The 20,696-nt window shown below is 41.3% G+C and overlaps 1 protein-coding gene across 1 annotated transcript in view; it reads left to right on the top strand.

The window, feature by feature from the left end:
• Positions 1 to 20,696, top strand: part of LOC311246201 (transcriptional repressor p66-beta-like) — a 139,451-nt gene that overhangs the window by 73,663 nt on the left and 45,092 nt on the right. Inside the window, exon 2 of the mRNA XM_084336318.1 lies at positions 19,683 to 20,210. Coding sequence (XP_084192444.1) covers positions 19,690 to 20,210 — 521 coding nt within the window. The 5' untranslated portion in view covers positions 19,683 to 19,689. The remainder of the gene's footprint in view (positions 1 to 19,682; positions 20,211 to 20,696) is intronic.

Below are 20,696 nucleotides of genomic sequence, written 5' to 3'. Positions count from 1 at the left end.
CTGATCGCCATTCCAAATATCGATCACGCTTATTGATTGAGAATTGGCTACTGTGAATATATATTCCAGGCTGATTCCCGTCCCACGATGACTTCCATGTTGAGCAGACAGCTTGCCAGCTCAAGGAGCCAGCTGGCCTCTACATATCGACTGATCTGCAGTTACACAGGGATAGACAATAGGGGGCGCTTTTTTCCATTCTGAGCTGCTGGAGGAGCTGCTGTACCAACTAGGGATGGGTACCTTTCACATTTGAACCGATACCGGTACCGGTACCTGTGAATCGATACCGGTACCCAACGGTACCTTTTTTCGGTACTTTAGTCTCAAGAAATTTAATTTACCTACCTCAGTCGTAAAAAAAAAATCCAAACTTCAAATAACTACAATTTCTACAGTTTTCGGCTTGTCATTGCTCCGACTGCTTTGTTGTTGAATCAAGTCAAATCCTAGGTAAGCATATATTGTGCGTGTGAACGTTGACATAAAAAAAAAAAAAAAAAGTAAAAAAAAAAATAATAATAAAAAAACATTTTCTTTATTTTTTTTTTTATTTTTTTTTTCGGTTTCTCACTTGATTCGATACTCGGTAGTACCGACGTGTTTCGGTTCGGTGCCTCAACTAGGGGTGGGAATCACCAGTTTCATCACGATACGATACGATATCGATTCTTTGGACAACGATACGATATTTGCCGATATCACAAAGTCTGCCACGATACGATACGATTCGATTCAGGTGCCTGCGATCGATATGAGGCGATATTATGTGCCCATTTAACACAATCAGTCACATTTAGATCAACAAAAAAAAGGCTACGGAAATATCAATTGATGTTTTTATTTTTGAGCTCTTCCAGACATTTAAATGAAAAACAATCTATTGTTTTTAATACAAATAGACCTCCTGTTAACTTTTTATATATTGAGCTTTAAACTTTAAGTAAAATGTTTTGGAACTCACAACACGCAAGCTAAAACCCTTTCCTCTCCCAAACTTCCTACAATTGTTTTATGTTGCATGATGATCATGAATACATATATTATGTATTCATGTTTAAATATCAACATTATCTGTCCATCCTCAGTAACACACACACACACACACACACACACACACACACACACAGAATGCCCCTCACGCAACCCAGTCCCCCACAGAAAGGTAGACTGCCCAGTGCCCCCACCCTTGCTCTTTCCCAAGTCCCCTCTCCTCTCTCCTCTCCTCTCATGGTTAGCTGCAGTGCTTAGCATAGTTAGCTCACGCTAACGCAACGTTCATTTCGGTATTTAACGCGACATATTGGGCATAAAGGAATGGAGAGGATGGAAAGCATGTTAGATGCATTTAACCCCTTGTGGGGAAAAAACAACAGGCACTTATTTCGGGCAAAATAGGCGGACTCTGAAGTAGGGCTGGGCGATATAATGATAACGATAAATATCGCGATATATTTTAATAATCGATATCGAATATCAAAAAAAAAAAAAAAAAAACTGCAACAGGGCAGTTTTAAAACCAGAGACAGTGGACAGACTTGTATTTCTTGCCTGCAACTTAAAGTAATGGCTTTGCTTGTCCAAATGACAATACTGACCAAATTCAGATTTATTTTTCTCTTGTCCATTTATTTTGTTTGCTTTCTAATTTAAAATACATTTTGAAACCGTCTGTACACAGTAGGCTATGTGTGCTAGCAGAACTAGACTCCAGTCACGAGTCACAGTGCACATGTGCGGTGGTTTGTCCACCAAAAAAGCGCCAAAAGATCGAAAATAAACTAGCAGAGCCAGAACTGTTCAACTCCTCTGGAGCCACAGCCAGCAGAGAAGCCGGTTTACTTTAGCTTTTAAACCAGCTGCAGCCTGAGAACTGGAGTGTGAGGGGATGTAACACTAAAGATGGCGGCAATGACAAAGAATTGCTGCAAAATAAACATACATCTGTTGTTAAAAAAAAAAAAAAAAAAAAAAAAATTATACTTATAACAATTCGATAATTATCGATATCGAGAAATAAAATAAAATTATCATATCGTTATCGCGATATGATTTTTTTCCATATCGCCCAGCCCTACTCTGAAGCAATACTATCTAACGCAGACCTGGGCATTGTACGGCCCGCGGGCCACATCCGGCCCGCGGGATGATTCTGACCGGCCCGCGAAAGATTACATGATAATAAAAAAAAAATGTAAAAAGAATATATATTTTTTTATTTTTTTTACTTTTTTATTTTCATGTCAACGTTCACACGCACAATATACACTTAGGAGACATGCTCAGAAGATGTTGGTTCTCTTTGGATCCACCTACATATGTGAACAGACATTCTCAGTCATGACGTTTACCAAGTCCAGGTACAGATCCTCTCACTGATGAACATCTGGCAGCTGTGCTTCGCATCTCCACCTCAGACATGCAACCTGACTTTGATGGACTTGTTAAAGCTCAACAGAGACTGGATTTCTCACACTGAATGAAACAAAAAAGAACTGAAGAACACTAAAATGTGGAAATATAACAAGTGAAATGGGACACTTGATATTTTTTTTTCTTAAATGTTTAATATAGGCATGTAAAGTAAAAAAGGCTACAAAACTGGGACACTTTTCTTTACACAGTTCAGTGACATGTCTTGGTTATTTTTGCTATAAGATGATGTGATGTCTTTAGAAAGCTAAGAAAATCCTTGTTTCAATAGTATATGAAACTCAAAATGCCCTTTGTTATTAATGTTTCACATTTTGTTTATCATTTTGGAAATAAATTCTATTTGAATAAATGATATTTTTGAAAGCTAACCTCACCTTTTAATTGCCAAATAATAACATACACTCTTACCAGGGGTCAAAACAATGCCATTTACTGCTTTTTATATAGAAATAAAATGTATATTATGCATAATTGAGTTTGGAATTTTGGCCCGGCCCCCCAACATATTTTCAGTTGCTCATGCGGCCCCCCGGGAAAAAGAATTGCCCACCCCTGATCTAACGTCTACACACGGAGCTGCGCTGAGCTTGTTGTTCCGGCCGGGCGGAAATGCTCACGAGGGGATTTTCAAAATAAGAGTATCGCAATATGAATCTATCTTTTTACGTTGCATCGATCCTATTTGATTATTATTATTATTTTTTTTTATTATCTTTCTTCCCCTCCTTTTTCCCGATTTTTCTCCCATCCCACCCTTCCTGGTTGTTGCGTACTTTCCCCTACTGTTGGTCCGGGAGACCGGAGACTGTCACATGCTTTCCTCCGACGCATGTGCAGCCTGGGGCAGGCCAACCTGGCCGCGCAGGTTCTCACCGGGGAGAGTGTAGCGTGTGGGAGGCCACACTATCTCTCCTCAGATCCAACCCTCGCTGAGCAGGCGCCCCGACCGAACTGTGGGGGTCGCTGTCCACAACGCCCAGGACCCACCCTTCAGCTTCCCACCCCCTGATACAGCCAATTGTATCAGTGCGAGAGGCCAGCCAAGCTGATAGCAACGCCGGGAGCTGGATTCGAACAGGCGAATCCTAGTGTCTCCCGGTGTTGGTGACGAACGTAATCTCCGTGCGCCACCTGCCCCCCCCTATTTGATTATTGATAATAGATCGATATATCGATCTGGATCGATGTATCGTCCCACCCCTAGTACCAACGGGAGACTCTGTTGATGAAATATGAAATCAGATCGCTAATAAACAAATAAAACGATATTTGTCGTCGTGGGCACTCAGTGGGGGGCCTAATAAAATGTAATATGTCGTTTGTGGCACTGAAAGTGTTAAGATTAGAGTTAGGGTTTAGATTAGAGTTAGGATTTAGGCATGTGTCCAGTTATGATTAAGATTAGAGTGAAGGTTAGGGTTTAGTAGGGGTGGGGGGAAAAATCAATACGTAGTAGTATCGCGATTAGGCTTGGGCGGTATGACGGTATTACGGTATACCAGGATATTTCGAGATCCCGCCGGTATGATTCTCAATACCGTGACGTCACAGACTGCTATTACACTGACACAGAGTTGATTGTAGTGCACAGCACGCGCCAGCAGAGGGTTACGTGGCTATCGTTCCGGGAGCTAACGTTGATACCTGGCTGGTGCTAACTAACTGGCTATCGTTCTGAGAGCTAACGTTGATACCTGGCTGGTGCTAACTAACTGGCTATCGTTCTGAGAGCTAACGTTGATACCTGGCTGGTGCTGGCTAACTGGCTATCGTTCTGAGAGCTAACGTTGATACCTGGCTGTTAGGGGTGTAACGGTACGCGAATACGTACTGTACCGCCTCAATGTGGTCCTCCGGTACAGTATGCGCTGTGCACCGAACGATTGCAACGGTACGGAACCTTTTTTTGCGGAACTTAAGTCCCCCCGGCCCTAATATAACGTGCACAACTAACCGGATGTTTGTTCATCCCACGCGGCCACGCTGAACGAGAGCTGTAATTCAGCATAGCATATTAGCCTTAGTATGGCGAGTGCAATACTAACTGACAAGCCAGAGCTAGAAGATGCTCCCACAACATTCAAGTCTCCCGTTTGGGATCATTTCAGATTCCCAGTTAACCACAGTAATGGACAAAGACAGGTGGATCGCACTAAAGCTAAGTGCCGGCTAGCCCCTTTCGTGACTGTGATGCACACTTGTGATGCAAGCCTTGCATCACAGTCACAAAAGGGGCTACGTGCCGGCATTGTTCAACTTTATTGCGAACTTTATCACGCATTTGAAACGGCATCACCCGAAATTTTCTTTTTGTTGCTTTATAATCCCATTAATGCAACAAACTGTGTGCTATAAGTATAAACTAAAGTATAATAAATCGCAAATTACTTTGGGTATGCAATTGTCAGGCGTTTTATGCTAAATGTGGGGTATGCTTGGGGATATATAAAACGTTATACACTGTGTTATCTTCATTTTAAGGGTAAATAGGTTGTGCGGCTCCCTGAGCATTTTTATTTTGTGGGACGGGGGAAAAGTGGCTCTTTTGATAGTAAAGGTTGCTGACACCTGGGTTAGGGCATATCGTCATGGATCCATGCAGAAATATGGATTTCTACCATACCGTAATCTACTATATATACATATTGTAAAAAAGCTATATTATATACATACTGTATATTTTTACGTACAAATGTGTACCGTACTTTTTGCACTATAAGCCGCACCTGAATATAAGCCGCAGCAGCTAAATTGAATGATGTGTACATATATAAGCCGCACTGGACTATAAGCCGCAGGTGTTTTAATGTTTAATTACCATATGTAATTAGCATTGGGACACAATACTCTCGGACAAATAACAAGAATTAACTCATTTACAAGTTGTATTAAGTTTAGCAAATAAGGGAACAGATAAATAACATTTCAATGCAGTCAAAAAAGCAATATTTAGATTTTTACATTTTCAGTTTTGGTCACGTCGAGTCACATATATGCCGCACCGTTATATAAGCCGCAGGGTCGGAAAATAGGGCAAAAAGCCGCGGCTTATAGTCCGAAACGTACAGTATTTGTAAAAAAAAAAAAATAATAAAATCTTTTTTTAATGAAGTAGCAGCATGATAACTGTATTATATGGTAAAGACATACAATTTGGGATGTCCGATATTATCGGCCAATATCGGCATTAAAATGTGATATCGGGAAAATATCGGTATCTGTTTTCAAAAAATATATATATATATAATAAAAAAAAGTACATTTCTATAACCTTTATTTACCCAGGCAAGCAAGTAAGAACAAATTCAGATTTTATTTATTGTCAAAAGTATGCATAATGTTGTGTTAATTCCACAACAAGAGATATGTAATGTTAATTACCTGAAATTATTCCATTTTGGGGGGGGGGGAAACCCTGCATATATCGGTAGATATCGGTATCGGAAATTAAGAGTTGGACAATATCGGTATATCGGTATCGGTAAAAAAGCCAATATCGAGCATCCCTACATGAATGAATGAATGAATGAATGAATGAATGAATGAATGAATGAAAACTTTATTAACAGATTGCAGAATGGGTACAGTACAGTACAGCTCAATACATACAATTGTTAAGGGGATGCAGACCAGAGAAAGACTTTCGTCTTGTTTACATCAGGGTCCCCCATTTTCAATTCATCGTAAAATGTATTATGTCATATCACGTTGTAATTTGTACTGGAAATCCAAATACCGTCAAAACTAAGAAAGATATTTAGGCCATATCACCCCCGACCCAGTAAAGGGTTAGGGAATTAATGTAAGTCAATATGCTGCTCTCACAAGTACAGTAATACCTGTGTGTGTGTGTGCGTGTGCGTGCGTGCAGCCATATAAAACACAGAGTGCCTTACTGCCTTGTATTGTCCTCACCTGCTCTGTTTGCTTTAAATAATACTGTTATGACCTTTTTTACGTGGATCAATAAGGAAGCAACACCGTTTGAAAAAGCCTGTTTTTCACCTGCGCAAATAATGGAATGGATGTGTAACAGGATATGCTCACATTTAGCGATCCAGCAACTGATAAAACTTTAATTTAGTTCATAAAGTAGGCAACATTATTAGGGTGGGGGAGTGTTCTGTCTATCAATATGGCCAGGATTACAGTATTTTGATATGGCCAGGATTACAGTATTTTGATATGGCCAGTATTGCAGTATTTTGATAAGGCCAGGATTACAGTAATTTGATATGGCCAGTATTACAGTATTTTGATACGGCCAGTATTACAGTATTTTGATACGGCCAGTATTACAGTATTTTGATATGGCCAGTATTACAGTATTTTGATATGGCCAGTATTACAGTATTTTGATATGACCAGTATTACAGTATTTTGATATGGCCAGTATTACAGTAATTTGATATGGCCAGGATTACAGTATTTTGATATAGGCAGTATTGGAGTATTTTGATATGGCCAGTATTACAGTATTTTGATATGGCCAGTATTACAGTATTTTGATATGGCCAGTATTACAGTAATTTGATATGGCCAGTATTACAGTATTTTGATATAGCCAGTATTGGGAGTATTTTGATATGGCCAGTATTACAGTATTTTGATATATCCAGTATTGGAGTATTTTGATATGGCCAGTATTACAGTATTTTTATATCGCCAGTATTACAGTATTTTTGTATAGCCAGTATTGGAGTATTTTGATATGGCCAGTATTACAGTACGCTTTTATCCAAAGCGACTTACAAGTTCTGTACGACAAGACAGCAAGAAGGGTACAACTCTATCAGCTGAGTAACGATGTTCATCAAAGTGTTGCGTGATACAGTGTAGGTTAGTTTATTAGGACAAGTGCATGACAGTATTTTGATATAGCCAGTATTACAGTAATTTGATATGGCCAGGATTACAGTATTTTTATATAGCCAGTATTGGAGTATTTTGATATGGCCAGTATTACAGTATTTTGATATGGCCAGTATTACAGTAATTTGATATGGCCAGTATTACAGTATTTTGATATGGCCAGTATTACAGTAATTTGATATGGCCAGTATTACAGTAATTTGATATGGCCAGTATTACAGTATTTTGATATGGCCAGTATTACAGTAATTTGATATGGCCAGTATTACAGTATTTTGATATGGCCAGTAATTGCAGTATTTTGATATGGCCAGTATTACAGTATTTTGATATGGCCAGTAATTGCAGTATTTTGATATGGCCAGTATTACAGTATTCTGATATGGCCAGTATTACAGTATTCTGATATGTCAAAGATTGTAATGAAAGGTCATGTAATGTTTTTATTTTATTTTCAGATGTTATTGAAATAAAAAATGTTTATGAAATACATTTTCAACTTGACTGCTTGAAGGTCAGAAAAGTATTGAATTGCATCTAGTAATCGATTCATGGCTTTCACTCAAACATGTAGTTTAACATTTAGGCTTTCACTCAAACATGTAGTTTTAACTAATGTAGTTTTACATTCATGAGTAGATTTTGACATTTTATTTCCCTAATGGATATTATTTTATGTGTTTACTGTGGTCAAATGAAAGTAAATCAGAGATAATCGCGATATTGAAACACAATATCAGGAATAATAGTAATTGCATAATGGGGAACGAGGAGCGCATTCTCTCTCTCCCTCTCGCTCTCTTTAATTTGATGCCTGGTGCACAACTCTCACAGTCAGTCAGTTCTGGTCTGGATTATGAATGAACACATTTATTTGGTTAATCCAGATAAGATATGAATACGAATACTGTACAGTATCCGCACTTGTTAGTCAGATGTCTATCACTAGCAGCTGATGTTTATCCAATCAGGTGCCTGCCGCATGGGGAAATGGCCAGTAGGGAGGGGCTACATCAACCTGCATTATCAACATTGGTAAGCCATCTAGCTTGGCTCATCAGGTGCAAATGACTTCTGAACATGATTACAACACTAGAGGGGCCGCTTCTGGTAACATCAGAACAAAAACAGCACCAAAATCTAATTTTCTCAAACTCGGGTCAATAGTACTCTTGAATGCTCTGCCGAAAAACATCTTATCTACAATACATCACAAAATGACTTTCAGGAAATATATTAAGAGATATCTTGCAAACTTGTCAAGTATGTAACTGTTATCTGTGTATTCTTTTTTATTTGACTGGAATGTTAGATTTTATAAAGTGAATTTGTATATTTGTATACATTTTTTATTCATTTGTATTTTTAGTTGTACATTTGTATTGTATTTGTTTTGTCCAGGACCCCAGGAAGACTAGAGGCTCTTTCGTGTGTCTCTAATGGGGATCCTTTAATAAACATAAACTCACTGCCCAAAGGTTGATGGGCAGAAGATCCAGGCAGAGGGAGAGATCTCTGCAGATAATGAGGAGCGATAATTGCGGCGACAGTGGCTCAGGAGGTAGAGCGGTCGTCTGGTAATCAGAAGGTTCCCGGTTCGATTCCCATTCCTCCCAGGCGTGGCTATCAAGGTGTCCTTGAGCAAGACACTTAACTGCTCCTGATGAGCAGGTTGGCACCTTGCACGGTCGCGGACTCCGCCATCGGTGTGTGTGAATGAATGAGTGAATGGGTGAATGTGAGGCATAAGTTATAAAGCACTTTGGATGAAAGCTGCTATATCAATGCAAACCATTAAAATGCAGACCATGAGATTAAGCCACCGCCACACACTTGTAGTGGGTCTTCAGTGATGATAGAGAGGCACTATGTTTGTATGATGTACATCGTTTTTCATGGTTAACTCCTCTTGGAGGCATGACTTTTACTTTGATTATCTGTACTTCCCTGACATCTGATTTGCGTGTGTGATGTCGCTAATAGGTTGAACCTCTTACGGTCCAATATGTGGTAACATGACACCTTTAACTTCAACTACACAGAAAGCTGATTACTGTAGGTATTGACATGTCTTGAAAGAAAATTTGTAAGGGTTTATATTATAATACATCTTTAATAGAAAGATCATCACATACAAAATATATATCTGTAGTTAACTAAACACCCACAGTGACCCACAACTCTCTTATGGTGGAGGAGCTTGCTTACATATCAACCGTGAATCCCAGTGTAGTGTAGACCAAACCGCTAACTCACACTTGAGTAGGTGTTAGGCTTGGGCGGTATGACGGTATACCAGGGTATTTAGAAATCCCGACGGTATTGAAAATCAATACCGTCCGTCACCGTCAAAATCACAGATGCGCTTCAGTTTCTATAACAGTGAAACGGAGTTTTGAGTGTAGTGCACACACGGAGTGTAGTGCACACACGCGCCAGCAGAGGGCGAGACCGCTCTAGTGGAGCGAGTGGGTCACAACGGTGTTCACGTTTTACGGTAATGTTGCGACAGTGCTGTGAAAATACCGTAAAGCGTTGTGACGAGAGTTGGTGTGTGTTGTTGTGGAGCAACTGGTGGAGCAAGCAAATAATCCGTCTCTTATTATATGTGAACTAAAGAGTACATGGTTTACACAACAGCCCCCACCCGCCTTTTTATTGTATTTGTACCGTCCTGTACTATCCGCTGTCAGCTGTTTATCTCTCTCTGTGAGCTACTGAGCTTGAATAACTAGCGTTAGCTCACGTAAACTAGCGTTAGCTCTGCGGCTAATCTTAGATTACCCTGAACTAAATCAATGACTAGGTTATAAAGCATTCGAGTAGTTTTCACTGCACATAGAAGTAGCCAAACAACGGGAGCAATGGGAGGCAATTTCTAGCCCTTAAGGAATCAAATAGTCTGCCATGGCTAGATGCTAACGCTAAAACGGTGCAGGCTTCTACCGGTGCGGGACTACTATTCGACGATGATTTGTTTACTTGGTAACACGGGTTGCCCCCCCCCCCCCCCCCGCTGATGAAAATGAAAGTCATACCGTGCACCGGGGTATTATGTCATAAAGGTTTGACTGTGTGAAAAAAAGGATACCGCCCAAGCCTAGTAGGTGTTCTACTGCACTGGTGTGTGTGCGTGCGTGCGCGCACATGTGTAAAATAAATCCTTGGCTTTGGATCTGATGGGCTGGACAGGCTGAGCTGTGAACAGTTTTCTGTGGAAAGAGTAGAGTTCAGATGGAATGTAGAGAGTCTCTTTTCTTCATGAGATGAAGAACCTGTATACAGTACGCCCATTTTGAATTTGTTTTTGGACAGCCCATGTTTATTTACAGTTAGTCTCACGTAGCCATACCTCTCTCAGTCTCCACACTATGTTACACTATGTTAGCACTGTGCCAGCGCTAGAGAGAGGTCTGGCTGAACCTATTATCATTTCACTGTGGGGAAGAAATGTCTGGCTTGTTTGTATTTCTTTAAGCCAATCACAATCATCCTGGGTGGCTGATAGCGGAAGGGGAGGAGAATTCTGACTGAAATAGTTGGCCAATGGCAGCTTATAGCCACAGTATATATCCTGAGTCAGATTCATTTACAGTTGAATCTTATACAACACCAAAAAGTACTCAACCTCTTTAAGCATGAATGTACAGGGAATAAAAATGTGTTGCTTTAAAAAAAAAAATGGACGATTGCATACCTTAAGTAATTTGCGATTTAACTTATAGCACATGCATGAGTCTGGTCTCTTTTGAAAGGTAACATTCTGAAGTTCATTACACAATAAAGAAGTCACTTTGAGTGCTAACAAAATAGAGTAACAGCGGTTTGAACACACTGAAGTAAAAGTTTTGTTTACTCACATTTCTTTTTACTGGTTGCCAGATGCCTGTTTTTAAGTTCCAGCTGAGAGGTAGGAGCTGGAAAACATAATGGTTCCATCGCCTGAAGGCTTATGTAGTACAGGTCTAAAGTCTATAAAAATCCCACGGAAAATGAATGTTTTACAAAGGTTTTTATAATGTGTGTACCTGTAGAAATGCGGCATGATTATCCAAAATGGCCGTCCGCTGCCATTCATTTCAATGCTCTAGTCCAGTGATTCCCAACCTGGGGTCCGCCAGGGGGCGCAGGGGGTCCACCAGACCACAGATGATTTGAGTTTTTTCTTTTTCAGATAAATATTTAATTAGCATATTTTTATCATCAGAAGCATGAATAGTCTCTCCACTACAATAAAAAATAAAGATAAATAAATAAACATCTAGACATGATTTTTGAACGTTAACAGTAGGCTACCGGGTAGCCGCTAAAACGCGAATCAGTTGACTGTATCACTTTCCGTAGCTAGCCTAGCACGCTAGTTAACTTTCTCGGCTCGTCTGCAGTCAGCCGCCAGAGGCGAAAATGTGTGACAAACGAAAAGGAGATGACGGCAGCTCATCTGCAAAAAAAGTTAGGACCTACAGCAATCGCGAAAATTACATCACCATGGGCTTCACTGAGGGACCAGACAAACGACCTGAGTGTGTGATTTGTGGAGAAAAGTTGGCAAACTCGAGCCTGAAGCCCAGCAAGCTGAAGAGACATCAGGCGTCTAAGCACCCAGAAACCGTTGGGAAGGATCCAGACTTTTTTCGGAGGAAAGAACAGTCTCTCAAGGCGAACAAGCCTGTTGATGTTAGAGTAGCGTGGAGCAGGGGTGGCAGTGATTTACAGAAGGCTACCGAAGCCTCCTTTGAGTGTTCGCTTTTAATTGCAAAAGCAAAGAAACCGCACAATATTGGCGAGCAGCTCATCAAACCAGCCTGCATCAAAATGGTTTAGAAACTGTGCGGCCCACATGTGGCGGATAAACTAAAATCAGTACCACTCTCGAACAATGTAGTGAAAGACCGAATTGATAAGATGTCAAGTGATTGCGAGCAGCAGCTGTCAGAAAAGCTTAGATGCAAGGGTCCATTTGCCATATAACTTGATGAAACTACAACTGTCGCAGACGAGGCTGTGCTCATCGTTTATGTGCAGTATATCGAAAATGAGGATCTGAAGCAGGACATTCTCATGTCAGTCCAACCTTACTACCACCACTCGAGGTGAGGATATTTTTACTGCAGTGGATTCTTACTTCATTCAACATAAATGCAAACCGTTCACCATTAGAGCCTGATTTGAGAGGATGAATACAGGATTTGAATATTGGCCAACATTTTGAAATACATATGGTGCAAGATGAGATTTGTTGATTGAAGGCACAAGTCAAAGAAGCATAGTGGGTATAATTATGATGCATATGCCTGTGTATAAGGAGTTTGTTATTAAAATGACAAAAAAAGTATTAAAATGACAAAAAAGTATTTTATGGTATTTTATTAGGAGGGGGGTCCAGGAATTTCATCAGAGATGTTTGGGGGTCCCTGGGGGAAAAAAGGTTGGGAACCCCTGCTCTAGTCAAAACAATGAACTTCTTCATCTTCTTGTGTTACCTTCCCCAACTCTGAGCGCCCGACTGGGATCGCTTTCGGAGCAGACGCTCCTTGGCTACAACGGTTGTGAACAGGGGTGCACGATATTGATTTTTTTTAACCCGATATCGATACCGATAACTTTCTGCTCCTCAAGGTCGATACCGATAACCGATAATATATATATATTTATTGTATTATTATTTAAAAAATGTGTATTCCTGTAGTTTTGACTAACCAGATTTATCATGACATGAGCGTTACTACTATGAACAAAACAAAGCCAAGACAACAATTTTGACTCTTCAAATAAAGTGACCATATTTATTTTTCCTATTTATTTGAATCACAAAATTCACAATCCGTCAATAACTTGTAAACATAACACTGCAAAATGTAAACATTTGCCAATTGCCATAGTGAGGTTCATCACTCAGTGACGTAAAAATAAAATAAAGGCCTCTAGAACTGTTGCAAATCTTTGCATAAGCCTGGGATTCAAATTCAATACTGGCAGGTAAAATCGGACAGTCAGATATGTCTCTATGTAAACAAAGTATACTATACAAACTGAAAAAGTGCATTCCTCACAGTATCAAAAACAAATAAGCTACTGAAACAAGTTCCACACAGTAACAGTCATTTTACAGAACAAATGATTAATTATTGTACTTATAATAATCCATATAAATGACAGTGAGTGAACCCTTTTTTCCCACTAAACTACTAAAGCATTGAGGTTTCAAACTTTCAATTGTTTTAGTTTTTTTCCCAAAGAGAGAGAGAGAGAGGGGGAGAGAGAGAGGGATATATTCACGTTTGACCCTGTATTGTTATTTTTTTGATAACTCTTCTACTGTTTTTTTAAATTCTGGTCGGATCAGTGGGAATTATGTACCTGGGCTCTAAATGACGAAGTAGCCGACAGAATCCTTTGTCTTCAACGAGGGAAAAGGGCTGGTCGTCAAGTGCCATCATTTCTGTGATCAAGTTAGAGATCGCTTGAGCCCTTGGGTCATTTCTGTTAAACGTCTTTAATTTTGCAAACGCCTCGTCAATAGGTACAAGCCCTGCCGGTTCCTTTGCAGCTGGCTTTGGAGTAGCTTAGCCTTTAGCTGCTCGGCTTCGTCGTAGGCTTTTAATACACCATCGTAGCGGTGGTGATGTTTCAGGTGATGTTGGATGTAGGGCTGACCTTCGAAGCTTTTTTTGGCAATCGAAGCTTCAGGGCCGAGCTTCGATTTTAATTCGAAGCTTTGATTTTTTTTTTTATCTTGTACAGCACTTTGGTAAACTTTGTTGTTTTTAAATGTGCTCTATAAATAAAGTGGATTGGATTAATGAATTAAGTATCCCCTTTCGTGACTGTGACGCAGCCAACAAGGTTTCACTCGGCTGTGTGATTTAATTCAAGGTGGATCGCTGTTGTCGTTTGAACAACTTCAGATTTCATAGGAACTACCAATCCCCCAAATCAAGAATGTTTAAGAAGATGAATGAAGTAAGATTTTGATTATTTGAAATATGGCCTGTGTAGACTAAACTATGCACAGAATTATGTCAGTCTACAAGGTCCGGATTCTACATGGTCCGGCAATGTAGACCTTGTAGACTCCACTACAGACCAATTATCAGTGAATGTTCATGCATTTTTAAGAAGGGCTACTTCCACAAAAAAACAAAGAACTCACCAAAACATCTCAGTAGCACCTTATCTAAATGTTCTATTTCATATATGGAGATTCATATTTATTTATGTATTGCATGCATTTCTACATTTTATTTCCTATTTTGTTCATTCATCCCAGTATCTTTCTTTCTTATGTGTGGAATTCTATAAGGCATGTAGGTGTATATGTGTTTGAGGATGATATCCTTCAAACAGGCAATAGTGATGATATAATTTGGGCAGTGCTGAGCTGGGTTACTTTCCTCCAGTGTATTTGTCCCCCGGCCCCACCCAATGGCCCCATGTGCACACACACACACACACACACACAAATCGAAGTAAAAAAATTTGAAACAAATAAATTTGATTTGATTTTTCTTTTTTTTATTTATTTTTTACGATTATTTTTTTATGTTCGAAGCTTGTGCCATCGAACGAAGCTTCGAAGTATTTAAGACAGCCCTAGTTGGATGTGTTATAGCTTGTTGCCCTTTTCCCTCCTCATGGAACTTCTGCATTTGTTACAAATAGCAAGCAAACTGAAACTTTGAAAAAGTCCCACACTACCGACGCCATGTTTGTTTACTATACACGCTGCTTCTGAAAGTTACGCGACTACGTCACAGCCAGGCATGAGAAAGGGAGTGCTGGATTTGTGAAAAACTCCCTCTTCCTAAACCACACGCTATCAGTCTGGCAAAACGAGAGGAGCCTACAGTAAAAACAAACGCCCTTCATCCCAATCCACCCACACCAAATTTTTTTTACCAAAAAATATATTATATATTATCGGCGCTATCAATAATTTTATCGGGATAACGTCATAATTGCTGATATCGGCCCGATAATTATCGACCCGATAATTATCGTGCATCCCTAGTTGTGAATCATTTTCACTAGGGATGCACCGAAAATTCGGCTACCGAAAATGATCGGCCGAAAATGGTTAAAAAGGCTCTTTCGGCTTTCGGCCGAAAGGGTTTTAGCACCGAAAATATATGACCGAAAGTCAAATAACGTGTTGTTGTGATGACGTCATCAAAACGCGACTACAGACATACCGGTAGCATGCGCAACATGTAACGTGAGCAGCTTGGCAGCTCTTCCTGCATTATTGATCAGCTCCGACGTTAACGGTACTGCTATCAGTAGTCTAGGAGCGGATTAGATACGGAGCTAACAGTGTACCATCCATCTGCGACGCAACGGTGACAGCAACAGTGGACACTGAGTAATGTTAACGTTATGACGAGTTCATACTACACTACACGTATGAACTCGACATAACGTTAACGTTACTCCGTTTAAATGAAGTGTTTAATTAGCAGCAATCCGTTGTTGAAAATGTATCGTTAAACCGGAAATGGAAATGCGAGGACAGGAAGTCGTCATCAATCGTTGTAGTCTTTTAGTCTTAACAGTCTGGAATTAATGTATGTATTCAAAAGTGCTGAATAAATGTTTTATGGGCCCATAATAGTGATTATTAATATTATTTAAGTTAAGTTTAGCCATAATCATGTCTTTTGCCATAATCAGGTAGCTAAAAAAAAAAAAAAAAAAACATATATATATATATATATATATTTATATTAATCATTTTTGGCATTCGGTTTTCGGCCAACTGTTTCCTATTTTCGGTATCGGTTTCGGCCAAGAATTTCCCATTCGGTGCATCCCTAATTTTCACCATCAGCGGTAGTGTTGTCAAAAATATCGAAGTATCGATACATATCGATACTGAATATTTAAAATGGTTTCGATACTCATTTCCCGAAATACCGATACTTTCTGCAGTATCGGTACCAGCTGGCGAGTGTTCTACCTCAAGTTGTTGACGCGCTGTTCTTGCCCCTCCGCCTGCTCCAGCCCTCCCCCTCAGAGCCGTCTTCAGTTTGTAAATAAACTTTTTAGCTGAGTGAAGATGGCAAATGGGTCCGTGTACGTTTTCATAGTTCGTTTTTCGTTTCAAAGGAAGCCTCCGCAACTTGTGCTTGTGGATAAAGAAAACAGCAGAAGTGCTGTTTGGAGGTACTTCGGGTTTGAGTAAACAACGAAGGACAAGCTAAAGCTGCCCCAATGCTATTTGCAAGCGGTGTTAGAGCAGTGCCAACGAGGATCTCCATAAAGAAATGAAAGAGGTTCGTGACGGCTGCTCTTTCAACGTCACTGTGACTGAAGCATTAAACCATTAACTCTAGTTTAATACATGATACGTTGTCTACTGATGGCGCATAATATCAACAGCTGATTCGTTGTAACGTTAGAGCTAGCTACTGCTAGCCGTTAGCTCCGTTGGCTTAGCTGGCCACTTTTACAATTACTGCATGGAAACGGAGTAGCGTTAACGTTTAAACGTTATGTCGAGGTCATACAATACTACAGTCGACATAAGGTTAACGTTACCCCGTTTCCATGAAGTGTTTAAATAGCAGCAATCTTGTTGAAAATGTAACGTTACTAAAATGCTCCGAGCATAGCCTGCCCCTCTCTCTCTCTCTCTCTCTCTCTCTCTCTCTCTCTCGCTCTCTCGCTCTTGTTATCTTTAAATAAAAATCGAAACTGTTACTAACTGTAATACAAACAGTTCAGTTTGTCAGGTACATGCAACACAGATTACAGTGTTTACATCTGTCTGCTTGGGAAAATACCATGTTCTGCATCTGCAATTAAAATTATTGAAGTGAGATGAACAGTTATTTTTAAATGTGTGATCTAAAGATAAACAAAGGGTTTTAAAAGTGTTATATTTATCTTCTCTTATAGTACCAGAGAGAAGCTGAGGAGAATCAACCAGCAACAAAAGCTAAATTTGTTTAAAAAAAAATATATATATATATATATTTCTTTTAATTTTTTTTTATATCGAAATGGTATCGAAGTATCGATACTTTTCAAGGTATCGTATCGAAGTCGAAATTCCAGTATCGTGACAACACTAATCAGCGGTGACTGATAGTTCAGGACCGCTCACAACCGGAAGTGGTCACTCGTCCGAACGGCTTGTCAAATGACGCTCGCCGGATGTTTAGTCTTGTAACTCGAGAATGGAATCACACAATAGGTTGACTGTGGTGACGATCGAAAGGCGTCAAATTTTACTTTCCAACAATGTATTGGTTGATGTAGAGGTATCGGTACTCAACCTCTACTGTATTTAACCATTAGTGCACTACTACTAGGGCTGGGTATCGGTACTCAACCTCTACTGTCTTTAACCATTAGTGTGCTAGGGCTGGGTATCAGTACTCAACCTCTACTGTCTTTAACCATTAGTGTACTAGGGCTGGGTATCAGTACTCAACCTCTACTGTCTTTAACCATTAGTGTACTAGGGCTGGGTATCAGTACTCAACCTCTACTGTCTTTAACTATGAGTGTGCTAGGGCTGGGTATCAGTACTCAACCTCTACTGTCTTTAACCATTAGTGTACTAGGGCTGGGTATCAGTACTCAACCTCTACTGTCTTTAACTATGAGTGTGCTAGGGCTGGGTATCAGTACTCAACCTAGGGCTGGGCGATATGGCCAAAAACGTTATCGCGATAAAATTATAAAATTATTTTCATATAACTCGATATTGATAATTATTGTTGATATGTCTGTCAAGTTTAATTAACTTCTTATGCCCGGCGCCGATGGACGGGCTATTAATAGACTTGTTTTGCTGCTGCGAATGTCTCGAGTTGATGTCGTCATCAGTCCGCGCACGTTAGCAGTTAGCCGACAAGCGGCGGTGTATCCCATGACAAAGTACTAAATATGACCCTAAAATACTCTGTTCCGCCCCAATACATTGCAACGACGTCCACCGTATACCCCACACTATTATAACTGTGGCATAAGAATTCACGTGACACACCCACTCGGCACGTTAACTATAAAATAGCGTTGTGCAAGCTAATTATCCTAGCCAGCCTTGTTTACAAAGTACTAAATATGACCCTAAAATACTCTGTTCCGCCCCAATACATTGCAACGACGTCCACCGTATACCCCACACTACTATAACCGTGGCATCAGAATTCACGCGACACACCCACTCGGCACGTAAACTTTAAAATAGCGCCGTGCAAGCTAATGATCCTAGCCAGCCTTGTTTACTACCCAGAGGTGCAGCGCGGGTCTCCTTCGCTCTCGGCCATCTCCTTCACTGATTGGTTGTTAGTGCGTGTGCTCATATCCAAGCTTGGAAAATCGATATATCGAAACTTTGCGACCACGTTTCATGTTTATTTCGAGGAAATAATTTATTGCGATAGTTATCGTTATCGTTTTATCGCCCAGCCCTAACTCAACCTCTACTGTCTTTAACCATTAGTGTACTAGGGCTGGGTATCAGTACTCAACCTCTACTGTCTTTAACCATTAGTGTGCTAGGGCTGGGTATCAGTGCTCAACCTCTACTGTCTTTAACCATTAGTGTGCTAGGTCTGGGTATCAGTACTCAACCTCTACCGTCTTTAACCATTAGTGTACTAGGGCTGGGTATCAGTACTCAACCTCTACTGTCTTTAACCATTAGTGTGCTAGGGCTGGGTATCAGACTATCAGTACTCAACCTCTATTGTCTTTAACTATGAGTGTAGGGCTGGGTATCCGTACTCAACCTCTACTGTCTTTAACTATGAGTGTAGGGCTGGGTATCAGTACTCAACCTCTACTGTCTTTAACTATGAGTGTAGGGCTGGGTATCAGTACTCAACCTCTACTGTCTTTAACTGTGAGTGTACTAGGGCCTCAGTTTGCAAAGCATCCTCCACTCAGTTTGGAGTCTGCATTTCAAAACGCTCCATGTGGAGGGCTACCCTACGCAGCACAAAATGGAGGGATAGGTCCAAGGGGGGAAGTCATGAGAACCTTCAGAAAAACTATCAACCCCATAGCTCTCATTTACCCACAACATTGAACATATTCACTCATAATCACTACTGAAGCCTCGCTGATCATTTCTACTGAAGCTTCACTCATAATCACTACTGAAGCTTCTCTGATAATCACTACTGAAGCTTCTCTGATAATCACTACTGAAGCTTCTCTGATAATCACTACTGAAGGAGCGACCAGGACAGACAGCCCTTACATTATGAGTTGTTGTGTTATGCTGACCGTACCCTACCTTACCGCACAATGCCTTACCGTACCCTGCCTTACCGTACCCTACCTTACCGCACCCTGCCTTACCGCACCCTGTCTTACCGCACCCTGCCTTACCGTACCCTACCTTCTCTCCTCCTCTGCAGTCCAGCGATGGAGCGGCTGAACGAGGAGGCGGTGCGGCTGAGCTTGCTGAAGCGTGGCTTGGACTCCTCCTCCTCCTCCTCCTCCCTCTCCGGCGTGACGACGGTGGGAGTCGGGGGCTCCGGAGGTGGCAGCGAGCGTGAGGAGCTACTCTCCAAGCGCCTCAAGATGGAGGGCCACCAGGCCATGGAGCGTCTGAAGATGCTGGCCTACCTCAAGCGCAAAGACCTGGCCAGCTTCGAGGCGGCGGCCGGCATGGTGGGGCTGCCCGCCGTCACCGACTTCAAGAGCCACCACCACGGCCACCAGCACCACGGACACCACCACCAGCACCACGGGGCCTCCTCCACATCGTTGACCACCACCTCCGGGTTAGGAGGAGGGGGAGGAGGAGGGGCTTACGACGAGAGGACCAACGGAAGCCTGCGTGGTGGAGTGTCGTCTGGGGGCGTGTCTCACGGGGGGCCGGTGGGAAAGAGCGGGAAGGAGAACGTCGGGGAGGAGCCGGTGGATATGAGCTCCAAGAGGAGGTGAGGAGAGAGAGGGTATAGAGGAGGGGGAGGGTAGAGAGGAGGAGAGAGGAGAGAGATGGTATAGAGGAGAGAGAGAGGAGATAGAGGAGGGGGGAGGTAGAGAGGGGGGGAGGGGGAGAGGTAGAGAGGAGGAGAGAGAGTGGAAGAGAGAGAGGGTATAGAGGGAGAGAGGTAGAGAGAGGAGGAGAGAGGGGCAGAGGTAGCTATAGAGGAAGGGGAGAGGTAGAGAGAGAGGGTATATAGGAGGGGGAGAGAGTGGAGGAGGGGGAGAGGTAGAGAGAGTGGAGGAGAGAGGAGGGGGAGAGGTAGAGAGAGGGGAGGAGAGAGAGTGGAGGAGAGAGGAGGGGGAGAGGTAGAGAGAGGGGAGGAGAGAGAGTGGAGGAGGGGGAGAGGTAGAGAGAAAGGATAAATATATAGAATACGTATAAATATATATGAAATTGGGAAGGATTTGATGTTGTCTTCAAGTTTCCTTGCTTGATG

The sequence above is a fragment of the Notolepis coatsorum genome (assembly GCF_963971535.1).
Source record: "Notolepis coatsorum genome assembly, chromosome: 19".
NCBI lineage: Eukaryota > Metazoa > Chordata > Actinopteri > Aulopiformes > Paralepididae > Notolepis > Notolepis coatsorum.
The sequence above is the reverse complement of the archived record's forward strand: the minus strand, read 5'-3'. Positions and strand labels throughout refer to the sequence as shown.